Source organism: Chaetura pelagica, unplaced genomic scaffold, assembly GCF_000747805.2.
Source record: "Chaetura pelagica isolate M959 unplaced genomic scaffold, ChaPel_1.0 scaffold221, whole genome shotgun sequence".
Lineage (NCBI taxonomy): Eukaryota > Metazoa > Chordata > Aves > Apodiformes > Apodidae > Chaetura > Chaetura pelagica.
In genome coordinates, this window is record NW_009952533.1 from 12,506,450 (window position 1) to 12,518,821 (window position 12,372).

At 41.8% G+C, this 12,372-nt stretch overlaps 2 protein-coding genes across 4 annotated transcripts in view; one reads left to right on the plus strand and one right to left on the minus strand.

Annotated features, from left to right (window-relative positions):
* Positions 1-3,098, plus strand: part of YTHDC1 (YTH domain containing 1) — a 19,346-nt gene extending 16,248 nt beyond the window's left edge. Inside the window, exons 16-18 of one of the 2 annotated variants that reach the window (XM_010008957.1) lie at positions 1,307-1,441; positions 2,119-2,320; positions 2,709-3,098. In XM_010008957.1, coding sequence (XP_010007259.1) covers positions 1,307-1,441; positions 2,119-2,320; positions 2,709-2,758 — 387 coding nt within the window. In that variant the 3' untranslated portion in view covers positions 2,759-3,098. Of the gene's footprint in view, positions 1-1,306; positions 1,442-2,118; positions 2,640-2,708 lie in introns of those variants that run through there. The other variant, XM_010008958.1, reaches the window with a different exon arrangement.
* A 2,600-nt stretch (positions 3,099-5,698) lies between these two features.
* LOC104398804 (UDP-glucuronosyltransferase 2A2-like) overlaps positions 5,699-12,372 on the minus strand; it is a 12,840-nt gene continuing 6,166 nt past the window's right edge. For both annotated transcript variants that reach the window (XM_010008959.1, XM_010008960.1), the window contains exons 2-6: positions 11,278-11,426; positions 9,834-9,965; positions 9,330-9,417; positions 7,236-7,455; positions 5,699-5,985 (exon numbers count right to left, since the gene is read on the minus strand). In XM_010008959.1, the coding sequence (XP_010007261.1) occupies positions 5,712-5,985; positions 7,236-7,455; positions 9,330-9,417; positions 9,834-9,965; positions 11,278-11,426 (863 nt within the window). In that variant the 3' untranslated portion in view covers positions 5,699-5,711. The remainder of the gene's footprint in view (positions 5,986-7,235; positions 7,456-9,329; positions 9,418-9,833; positions 9,966-11,277; positions 11,427-12,372) is intronic.

Below are 12,372 nucleotides of genomic sequence, written 5' to 3' on the forward strand. Positions count from 1 at the left end.
AGAAATTTGGCTTGTTTTTAACCTACAAGAAACTAAAAGCTCTGAGGAAATAAACAGCAGAACCCTCCTTTAGCGTACACAAAAGGGTGTAATGAAATTTTGTATTCCACTCAATATTTATAGTAATTGACTTTCTCTCAAACAGTGAATGCATCAAAGAGGTGGACTTGCTGCAGAGGCTCATGGAATGGGTTGGCATGCTCTACTGTTGCACAGTAGCTTGCTTTTGGCAAGTGAGGCATGCAGGAAATTAGCAGAATGTATTTTGCACTAATAAAAATAAGTCTTGCTGTATTGCAGCCTCCACTGAAATGCACTTTTTTCCCAGTCAGATGAGCATATACATGAGTGTCAGGAGGAGTAGTCGTTATAACTAGTTAATTTGGTTATATTTAGTATTTCTGGCCCTAAGGGCCCTGATTTTGAGTCACTGTAATGAGTCTTTTGGCTCTTGTGTATACTGTGGATGAGTAAAAGGCAGCACCAGATGGAGAGATGCTACTATAGCCTCTCATTTTTCTCAACTGGCACACCAACTCCGGTTTGTTGTAACTGAAGGAAGTGAATGAAGTTATCAGACTGGGAGGAAAATGGTTTTTCAAACACAGCTAAGCCTCCAGAAATGCCTGTTTTTTTTATTCCCTGCTTCCCCATTCTGCATGCTGTCCAAGTAGTTATCCTAAAATCGAGCAATTCTACCTACTACCTTTGAGATGACAATACAAGTGAAGATGCTTTGGTAATATGAGAAAGAAAGACCTTGCTGATTGAAGAAATGGAAGAGAACAGCTAAGAGATGTAATGTTAAACAGTAATCTGCTACCTGTTTGTCAAATAACTTGTCTTGCGAAGTAAGTTTGTTAATTCAAATTAGGAATATATTCTTAAGGAGTGACACTGAAAAGATTTGGTTCTGTAAGAGCTCACTGGTTTGAGCAAAATTCACATTCTATAGGCACAGATTAAAATAATGAAGAAAAAATCTAAACCAAAAAACCACCACATTGAAGTAGCAGAAGTGTTAGGAACAGTATCGTTTTGAGGCAGGTATGGAAAGAAGGCATGTTTGAGGTGTGGAGAGGGCGTTGGCCAAACTTCTAAAAAAGCAATGGCAGAGAGGTAGTAAAGTGTGCAGACTTAATTCAAGAATAGTCTGCCATTCAGTTCAGAGGCTGTGATTGGATACGTTTAGATGTCATGTATTCCATGAGTGAAAGTAACCTCTGCTCTTAATTCCCAGTACTCAGCGTTGTGTGCATTCCTTTATTTTGAAGCATTCAACAAACTTCCTGTAACTTTCTTGTAGCCACCCTATCCAGGTATGGAGCAGCCACCACACCACCCTTACTATCAGCACCATGCACCTCCACCTCAAGCTCACCCTCCATACTCAGGACATCATCCTGTGCCACATGAAGCAAGATACAGGGACAAACGAGTAGTAAGTGTCCACAGAGACAGAGGGGGGGACATGACTCTGCAGGCCAGGGTAGGAATTTGGGGTACAGATGTAGCCTAACCTGAGATTTGTTGAATCTGATAAACTACAGTTTTAAGACCTGTATTAGTTTACCTTGGAAGGATTGTGATTTACTGGAGACTTCCAGCACCTTTGAAAAGCCTCACTATCCCAGATGATGTAGAAGTGCAAAATTCTTAGAACACACTCTTTAACTGAGGTGTGTCCTTAAAATAGTTTCCAGCTGTCTTAGTGCTAAAACTTGTGGTGCTGAAGCCCAGTTATAAGGACATGCTTGTGACATTGCTCATACTCATACACAATGGATTACTTTATTAGCAGAGAAATGTGTGGTTTATAACTTATTATGGGCACATCAAAAAACAGGGCAGGTTGTTAACCAGTGTGTTAGCTGGCTTTGAAGGCTGCTTAACTCCCAGGTCACTTGCTGGTATCCTGGCATATGAACCGCAGCTTCTGCTCAGGGGAAGCCCAGGCATGGTGCTGCCCTGATGGTGAAAGAAGAAACCTGTGCTTATAAATGTTGGACATCATTTTATTTAACACTGGGCTTTCCCAAGAGTTACGGCCAATTTATGGGTAAGGGAGGGGATTTTAATCTGGGAAAGAAAATAAACAGAGCTGTAATTTCATCCCAGCATGATTACGACATGAGAGTAGATGACTTTCTTCGCCGCACACAAGCGGTTGTCAGCGGTCGGAGAAGCAGGCCTCGGGAGAGGGACCGGGAGCGGGACCGACCGAGAGACAACAGAAGAGACAGAGAACGTGACAGAGGCCGTGATCGGGAAAGGGAGAGGGAGAGGATTTGTGACCGGGACAGAGAGAGAGGTGAAAGAGGTAGATACCGAAGATAATCTTATCTGGAACCATTGCTCACTTGAATCGAAAAAAAGCTTGTATTTTTTTGTGTGTTTACAAGTAGTACATTTTATTTTCAGCTGTCTACTTAAAAGTTCATTGTGTAGAAGGATTTATAATGACCCTCTCTATTCCAAGCATGCAGTGAACTGTGAACTGGAAAAACTCAAATTGGCCAAAAATAAAATGCGCAAATCTGACACTCAACTTCGTGTTTCTAATGGAGCAGAATGGGAAACAGCTCAGAATGTAGATACTGATTAATTTTCAGTGAGTGTTCATCTACTTAGTGACTTCATTCTAGGTTTTTGAATACTGATGGATAACTGCCATATTTTTTTTTTGCTTTGATGTTTTCTTCCTGTAGTTTCACATGGTTCAGTGGGAGAATGCTGCTATCAAGTATGCAAATATTGAAGTATGACTTTTTTTGACTGTATGGCAGTGTTGTAGCAGCCTTTTTAATTTTTTCCTCCCCTTCTTGTTTTTTAACCCTATCTGTAAAGTCAAGTGTATTTTCAGTCTTCAGTAATGGAAGCAATATTAAGAAGACACTGTTGATATCTAATTTTTAACCTTTTTTAAAAATCTTCCTGTGTTCAGTAACATTTTGGTCAATTCTCTTGTTGAGTCTCCTTCCAAAATGTACACATTGCTTGGAATGTTCACAACCTGCGTGTGTGGAACCAGAAAATATTGCTGTATTCTACATTGCTACATTTTTTTTTATATAAAAATAAATTGTTAACTATTGAAATGATTAAAAGTCCAGGTTGAGTTTCTTGGTCTTTTAAGCTTGCCAACTTTGATTGGTTCTGGTGGTTCTAGGAAAGCGTTTATTTAATTGTTTAAAGGTTCTTGGGATGGGTGAAATCTAGGAACTCAGGAGAGGACTGCTGAAATAAAAGTTAATGGCTTTTCAGTTTCCGCTCCAGAGTAGTGAACTTCTAGCTCCTGCAGCTGATCAGTTATTAAGGCCCTTTCCATTCAACTTAATAAAATGATCTTTGACCTATTGAGAAACTGTCCTTGGCCATAATCATACCTGTCTCCCAGGAGTGTTTAGTCCTGCAAGATCTAGGCTCTCATGTTGTCTTTGTAGTGGTTGCTGCATCACTTGTTATTCCTCTTTAAGAGGAAATACTCTAAATTCCAATGGTAAAACTGAAAAAGGAAAAGTAAAACCTGTAGTATAATCGTTCAGTTTCTCCAGCAGTTTCCTAGTTCTCAACCCATATATGAGTAGCACTGCCTCAGTGGATTTTGTGATAGCCTTATTTCGGTGTCTTCTCATGTAACAAAGCCAGATGGTAGCATGTCTTTTAAGACCTCCAAGTGCACACTGCCGATTGGTGTAGCTGTTCTTAATCAGCTGCAATATAGGATTGACCACAGTGTGGCAGTTGAACCACGTGGATTTTTAGTTCTGTGATTTTTATGGTCTGCATCATTTGGGCTCTGTATATTTTATCTTCACAGCTGTAGTGGCATCTGCATGTGCCAAGTAGAAAGTCTGACTTCGAACATGCAAGTATGTTGTGATCTTTTAAACAGTACATGCAGTTGAGCAATACCTTTGGTTTCCCCAGAACAGTTTGCTGTGAGCTGAGAGGTATGCCTGGGAGCACTGGAGTGAGATCAGGTATCAGATTCAGTACGTGTCTTGTGTCTAATTACAGGAGGGCATCACAGAATATCCTGAGTATTTGGTGTCTTTCTCTGGTTTGTGTACAGATTCTAGAATGAAGAGGAAGTGTTGGTTTTCTTCTTTTTTACTTCTTAATTTAAATACTAAATAAGCCAAATTTCTCTGAGTAAGTTACAGAGAAGAAGCATCTCCTTAAAGTGACCACAGAGCGCTTTCTTTGGCTAACTTTTCCAAGCTTTTCTGTTGCCCCATGTGCTTTGTTTGCCCTATCTGACCAGTGCCTACACAGTATGCTAGGAGGCTTGCTAGCCTTCTGGCAACCAAACTGCTAATCTCACTAAATCTGTTTGCAAAAGCTGAATGATGGGGCCTGTTAGTGATCAAGCTTGGTGGAGCTTGCCTAGAGGACACAGCTCTGAACAGTTACAGCAAAACCTGTCAGATCTGGGATCTGAATGTCCTGCTGTTCCACTTTCTGTTCAAAAAGCGTAATCCAAAATGCTTTTTCCTGCATGTGATCCTATCAAAACCAGGAGCAGTGTGCCAGAGGTTACCATGAGAAGTAGTAGTCTTGTTCTAACCCCTCTTCAGTTATGAAAAAATTCACTTGAGCTTTTGTAAATGTAGGATCAAGAGATTTGAAACAATTGACAATCTAATAAAGTAGGAAGCTTTATTATGTAAACAAATGTATTCTCAGCATGTTCTGTTTGAAAGCAATTCTGCAGCATCCGGAATACAGCAAATATCAGTTAAAGTTGGGGCAGGTTCTTTCTTGAGTAAGCTTGCACAGCAGTGGAATAACCTTACCTAGGACAGGAGTTGTGACTAGCATCGTTTTAGTGGATTTTCATCAGTAGGTGCACCTTGAGCTATTTCAGGAGTGCTTCATTTACTACTGCTCTTAACTAAGCCAAGGGCAACATTATTTTCCATCTCAATTTTTCAGGCAAGGCAGGTGACTATTACACTGTTCCTATATCTAATGTTACTGCTTTGGAAGTTCCAACTCCACAGGTTTTCCTGCATTTGTCAGCATGGTTCAAAGGCATGTGAGTGGTAAGATGGGTAAGTTACTGACAAGAGGTTTTTACACCCCTGTAATGTTGCAATTAAAATTATAGCCTGTGCAGCAGGACTTCAGACTCAATGGAAAAGAGAAATGGTTCTCAGAAAAGTAATTTCTCTGCTGGACTCTTATCTCCTCTCAGCCCCCAGGTAGTCAGTGCATTTGTAAAATGTGATGGTGCAAGCTTCACCAGCCACTTGCAGCTCTCAGTTTTTCTGGATTTTGGCTATTCAGATGGGAGGCCATGACTGTAGCTTCACTGTCCAATCTAGAGAGAGCTATTTAGACAGGAGAGGCATTTTGGTTGTGAATCATCAAGCCTGTGTGGCTTGAAGGCTGGATTTATGAAATACACCAAAATGAATTTGGAAGTTAGGGGAACAGTTAACCATTCTAGGGACCATGTGTCATCAGCTAACAGGGTCACAGGGAATAAAGCAACTATAATTCAATCTTATTTAGGCCAAGAGGATTTTGCTGGTTGTAAGCAAGCAGCTCTACCACAACAGTTTTTTAGCATGACTCAGTTCAACAGGATTCTTCATGATATATGCAGCTTAAAGCATATCCTAATAATTTTATTCACCAAGGAATGTGCATAAATGCCTTGCAGAATCAGCCTAGGATAAGAAAAAGGGAGGGGAAAAGGATATCTATTCTTTCTTCGTCTTTGCAACCCTGCCACATCTACAGAAAAATAAGCAACACTTGACAAGAATGAAGATAGTAATGGCTGTACAGGTGAACAAGAATGCCAGAACATCCAGGCAGTGGTACTGGTACCAGGTGAGATTGTGAGCAGCTGGTCTCAAGTGCTTTGCTCCTTTGTGACGCATGACAAATTCAATCCAGAAGACAGCTCTGTCCAGAGGCTTAACTGGCTGGTCATGGTGTATCTTGGATAACCTTAGAGCATTTTCCTTATACCTGGGGAAAAAAGAAGAAACGAAGGAGGTATTTCAGTCATTGTTGAAACACACCATTCAGTACCTGGCAGTCCTCTTGAGAAGGGTAGGCAGCTCTGCATTTTAAATATATTTGAAACTGGCCCAATTTACTGCTATCTGCATAAAACTGGACTATGAAGAGAAAGCCAGTCTTTTGCAAAGAAATAGTATTCAAAATTATTCCAGAGTCTCCTTTCAAAAAAACATGGAAACATTTGTGGCATTTTCTGTTCCAATATAATGTAGTGCTGACTTTGGCTGGGATAGAGTTTGTTTTCTTCACAGTAGCCAGTAGGGGTTGTGTTTTGGATTTGTGCTAGAAATAGTGTTGATAATAGAGGGATGTTTTCCTTATAGCTGAGCCGTGCTTACACCATCAAGGGCTTTTCTGCTTTTTCTCACATTGGTACTCCCAGTGAGTAGGCTGGGGGTGCACAAGGAGTTGGGAAGGGATACAGCTGAGGCAGCTGATCCCAACTGACCAAAGAGATATTCCATACTGGATTACATCATGCTCAGCAAGAAAACTAAGAGGAAAGTTGGCAGGGAGTTGTGGAGAATGGCCTGTCTTCTCCCCAGACATCTGAGTCTTCAGATGTCTGATTGTCATCCAAGCTATTGTAGATCAACTTCAACACAACTAATTCCCTCATACAGAATATCTCCATCGATGTTGGTCCATGTGCTTCAAGAATTTGCCATTTCTTTTTTGAAGGGATACCTGTCCTTCACAGGACTGCCAAAAACTGAGGACTCCTGTCTTTTTTCCAATCCCTTTGCCTTATCCTTAGCAAGGGATCCCAGCTTCCAGGCTTCCTTGCACTCTAATTTCTGACTGATAGGTACAGTAACCTAAGAATCTTGGTAACTCAGGAGTATGAGGAAGAATTGTGGCTACAGACAGAGTAGACAGGACACAACTAAAATTGTCAGCCAGAGCCTCCAGAGGATTTCTACTAGCAGAGAACAACGAAGAGAGAGGAGGCGGAGAACTGTCTCAGGAACTGCTCTGGGCATTCCAAGAGCTATTTTTCTCAAAAGGATCATAAAATGTAGTATAAGAAAAATAAAATTACTGATTTCTCCTTTCTGAGAAATGCTGATTCTCCAAAATGAAAGATGGTTTTCATCTGATACCCAAACTCTTCAGAAGAGCCAGCAGAATTTCTCAGATCAGCAGCCCAAAATGTTAATAAATTAATTCTACTGTAATGCAAGGACAAAACTCACGTGGAATTGTTAATGACTGTATTCAGTGCATCAACTAGGTCCTGTGTCTTCAGTGTGCTGAAATCCAACTCAACTGCAGCTCCCTTTGCCCTCATGTGAGCAATGTTGTCATGCTGGTCTGCAAAAAGGGGAATCCCAACCATTGGGACACCATGGTAGATAGCTTCATAGATCCCATTGGTCCCACCATGAGTGATAAAGGCCTTTGTCAAGGGATGGCCTGGAACAAGGAAGAGCCATGTGTAACAGCAGCTGTGGCATTCATAGAATCAGAATCCTAGGGGTTGGAAGGGACCTCGAAAGATCATCTAGTCCAACCCCCCCTGCCAGAGCAGGGTCACCTAGAGTACATCACAGGAATGCATCCAGGTGGGTTTTGAATGTCTCCAGCGAAGGAGACTCCACAACCTCCCTGGGCAGCCTGTTCCAGTGCTCTGTCACTTTCTTCGGATATTCACCTTGAACCTCCTATGCTCCAATTTGCACCCATTACCCCTTGTCCTATCACTGGTCATCACTGAGAAAAGCCTAACTCCATCTCCCTGACACTCCCCCCTTACATATTTGTAAACATTGATGAGGTCACCCCTCAGTCTCCTTTTCTCCAAGCTAAAGAGGCCCAGCTCCCTTAGCCTTTCCTCATCAGGGAGATGTTCCACTCCCTTCATCATCTTTGTGGCTTTGCGCTGGACTCTTTCGAGCAGTTCCCTGTCCTTCTTGAACTGAGAGGCCCAGAACTGGACACAATACTCCAGATGCGGCCTCACCAATGCAGAATAGAGGGGGAGGAGAACCTCTCTTGACCGACTAACCACACCCTTTCTAATGCACCCCAGGATGCCATTGGCCTTCTTGGCCACAAGGGCACATTGCTGGCTCATGGTCATCCTCCTGTCTACCAGGACCCCCAGGTCTCTTTCAGCTACACTACTCTCCAGCAGGTCAGCCCCCAACCTGTACTGGGACATTGTGTTTTTCTTCCCCAAATGCAAAATTCTACACTTCCCCTTGTTGAACTTCATCATGTTTCTCCCCGTCCAACTCTCCAGCCTGTCTAAGTCTCTCTGAATGGCAGCACAGCCTTCTGGTGTGTCAGCCACTCCTCCCAGCTTAGTGTCATCAGCAAACTTGCTGAGGGTACATTCTATACCCTCATCCAGGTCGTTGATGAAGATGTTGAACAACACTGGTCCCAGTACCGACCCCTGAGGGACTCCACTAGTCACACACCTCCAACCAGATTCTGCCCCATTGACTACAACTCTCTGACTCCTTCCTTTCAACCAGTTCCTGATCCACCTCACTACCTGATCACCAAACACATACTTGATCAACTTATCTACAAGGATGCTGTGGGAGACGGTGTCAAATGCTTTACTGAAATCAAGACAGGGATAGGAAATCATGGGACAGGAGCACTGCAGACTACCTGAGCAAATGTACTGCTAGAGAAAGGAACAGCCCTGACCAGCATCAGAGCTTGGATACTTAGCTTTCACACATTGATATTTATTTTAATGCAATGTGTGAATCAGCATGTTCTTCCAGACTACTCCAGAGTTACTTCAGCCCTTCTGCAGTTGTAGTTTTTACTTGGTGTCAGGTTCACAACAACCCCCTGCTGCAACCTTGCTTAGGTCAAGCATTTTGAAGAATGAGCCTTGGAGGTTAACTGCAGAGACCAGATCCAGCTCCAGAGTAGATGTCTATTTAATTTAATCTACTCCTGCCTACAGGTGGTTCTTAGTCCTTCTGGACAATTGCCACTGAGCTCTGTAAGACTCAGGCTTTGCTGTAGAGATCCATCTTTATAGCTAAGCACAAGTTGCTGCCTTCTTGAACACTCCCTTCACAACCCGGCTGTATCTTCCATTATTCTTGTACAGCCACTCACCTTGAAGTCAAAAGCAGGCTAGGAAATTAAGGCCCCAAGAGTATATCTCTGCTGCTTAAACTGCAATACTAATTGTAGTCAGAAGTGTTACATTGGTTGTTGTTGGGGTTTTTTTGCCTGAATAAGCCATTTTAGTGGAAAAACAAAGAAGGAAAAAGTTTTTCCAGTGGTGCAATATATCCCAGATAGAATCATCTCACCAAGCAGGTCATTTTGGGGTATCCAGTCATAAATCCTGGTGTTGGAGCCCAGAGTTTCTGGTTTTTTTCCTTTGTACCGCCAGAGGACCTTGAACAAAGGAATAATGAGATAAACATAGTGTATGTGACATGCCCTTCTGTAATATTACATGGAATGTAGGGCTTTATCTCAAACCCATGTACCTTTGCCCAGCCATTCAAATAGCTTTGGCTCCAGTTTAACTCTGATTAGTAAGTATGTGCTTACTACAAAAATTACATAGAATGGTTTTTGTATTTTGGCCTATGGTCACAACTCCATGTCATTTGATCCAGAGAAGGGGAAATGCCAGAACTCCCCATGAGGTGACTCAACAGTCTGCCTCTGCAGAGCCCAGCTTCCCAGCACAGCTGGCAGGGATGCAGATAAATACCAGGCCAGTCCAAATGTAAAAAAGGCTCGCTGAAGGCAAAGAGGAGTGACAAAAAACAGCCAAGTTGATTTAGATTTGAAAGGAAATTCACCTTTTGTGGAAGCTGGCTGAGAGCTTTGGCAATCACATTACTTTTTTCATCAGTTAGGTTGTAGATCATCGACCCAAGAGAGAATACCACAATGCCATGTTTCCCTGAGCTCTGAACAAATTCTTCCATTTCCTAGGATAGGCAGAAAACATGTTGAGAGTAATTACCCACTGCAGATTACACAAATTTCTGTGAACAGAGAGCATAACCTTTTTAGCTTATTAAAGAGATGATTGTGGTGTATGAGCACCTCTGCTGACAGAAGGGCATTACAGACATATATCTGTCCCTGTGCAAAATAGACAGTTTCTCCCAAAAAAGGAGCAGGACAAGTTGAGACAGGTGACAGAAGCTTTGTCTTTCTGAAAGCAAGTCAAGCAGTTTCAGGACTCATCTCTATCAGAGCACAAGCAGCAGGAACAGATCTTGGCAGTGAGTGTGAGAGTGCCATGCCCTGTGACACCCTCCCTAGCATAGTCATGGTTCTGGATTTTCCTGGAACAAGTACTTTGCATTTCATAGCTTTGCAGGAAGGGACAGTACTGAAAACTAGCAAGGTTTTCTAGCATCCTAATCAGAGACTGATTGAGTCACTGCTGTCCCTTTTTAGTCAGCCAGTTCTCTATTTCTTGAAATACAGCAACTGTTGCTAAATAGATTTTCTACACACTAGACCAATAGGTCTTCCTGTTATTTTTTTTAGTTAGTGTCATGTGAAATGGAGAAATAGCCCAAAAGAGAATGGTTATCTATTTCCCCCAACTCAATCCCCACTACAGGAAAGTGGGAAGAGAATTAGAAGGCTTCTTTTAATGGACAACTTGCACTAAAAATACCCTGCCTCCTCTAAGACTTTCTACAGGCGTGACAATCTAGACCAGAGCTTGTCATGTTGCCAACAGCAGTATTTGGGAGCTTGAAATTCCACTTGAATATTGCCAGTCACAGCAGAGCATAAGTTGGAGATGCTGAGTATTTTACTTCCTTTATGATGTCTTAAACGAAGCAATAATAGAAAAAGTGTTTATCACTCATCTTTTTCTGCAAGACTTGGCTCCATTTTGTCTAAGAATTTGTCCCTTTTCAATGCCTTTTTGCATGAAGTATTTCAGTATTGCCATGGGCTGCAAGTCTGTATCATAGAATTGTATCTTACATGTAACTGCTCTGAGGTAGCACCTATTTTTCCTTAAAAAAACACTGTATTCCCTCGTGCTGACCTCAGTTGTTCTCTTTAAAACAGCAGGCTGTAAACCCAGCCCTCAGTCTGCACAGGTTGGGCAGATTGCTAAATAGCTTCATGCTCTCGACCTGCAGCAGAGCATCTTCTTTAAGAGTGAGCTTTCTCAGGACATGGCTTGCATGGTTGATAAGGAAGGGAAATAGTTTTTGTTCTGCTGGGCAACGAAGCCAACCAAGCAATGGCAGAATAAAGTTGGGATACCTTTGGTAACGGCTTTGCAGGCTTGCAGTGAAGTCCTCCAACAAATTCAAAGTTGGGCAGAAAAGGGCGTGGAAATTCAAAATCCCAGTATGTTCTTATTAACCATATTTCTGCTTTCCCCATCGTCTCACACAGGGTTGTGGGTCTTCCTAGGGGCAAGGTACAAGGGGTTTACAACATGCACAGGAATGTGGCCTTGTTTGCTGTAGGCTCCAAAATAGCCTTACCTTTGTAATTTGGTACTCCCAGGCAGTGTTATCTATCAAATCATGCATTACATGAAAACGTGGACAAATCCAGACCTATTCCTTGCCCTGTCCTGTGTTTGGCCTTGGCAGGTTGCCATGAACAAGGCAATACAATCTTTGAAAAGATTTTGAACCTTCAAGATTGATTTACAGCAGTACAAAAATAAGTGAGAAGTGTTTAATTTCTGTGATACAGAAGTGCAATTTTTGTACTGCTGAAAGACTTCATTACCTTGTCCTTGTGTCCTGGTTTGAGCCAAGAGAGAACGAATTTTCTTTTTAGTCTCTTCTAAGTAACTGCAGTTTCTGAAATTAACAGCATGTTTTTCAGCCAGTCTACTTCTAGGACTGATAATGCTCAGTGTTTATAGTTATTGCTGGAGAATAGTCTTCAGAACCAAGCAGTGACCTTGGCTCAAACCTGGACAGCTTGTAATAAAAACCCACTTTAGGGAAGAGAATAATCACAGAGAAATTAGGTTTAAAAAAAAAAAAAAAGTTTATTGCAAAGTGGTTATTGCCTGTCAAGGAGGAGGAAATTTTTTAAATTAAGTTCTGTGGCATTTTTCAAATGGTAACTCAGCCAGTGGCTGCTCAAATTGCAGTAAAAGACAGGTACAGAATTCCCTAGTTCTCTTAGGGACTTGGTCAGCTCCTTCTGACATATATTGGGGAAGTTTTACCAAATCCATGGATGCTCAGAATGGAATTTTATGTAAAATCCAGTGTCTCTAGAAATCCATCTATATATAAAAAAATCCAATAGGTAAAACTGTTTTATAGCTTCCCATTTGGAAAAACATAAATTCTCAGGTACAAGTTGCAAGTTGTCTTTGCAGTATTTTCC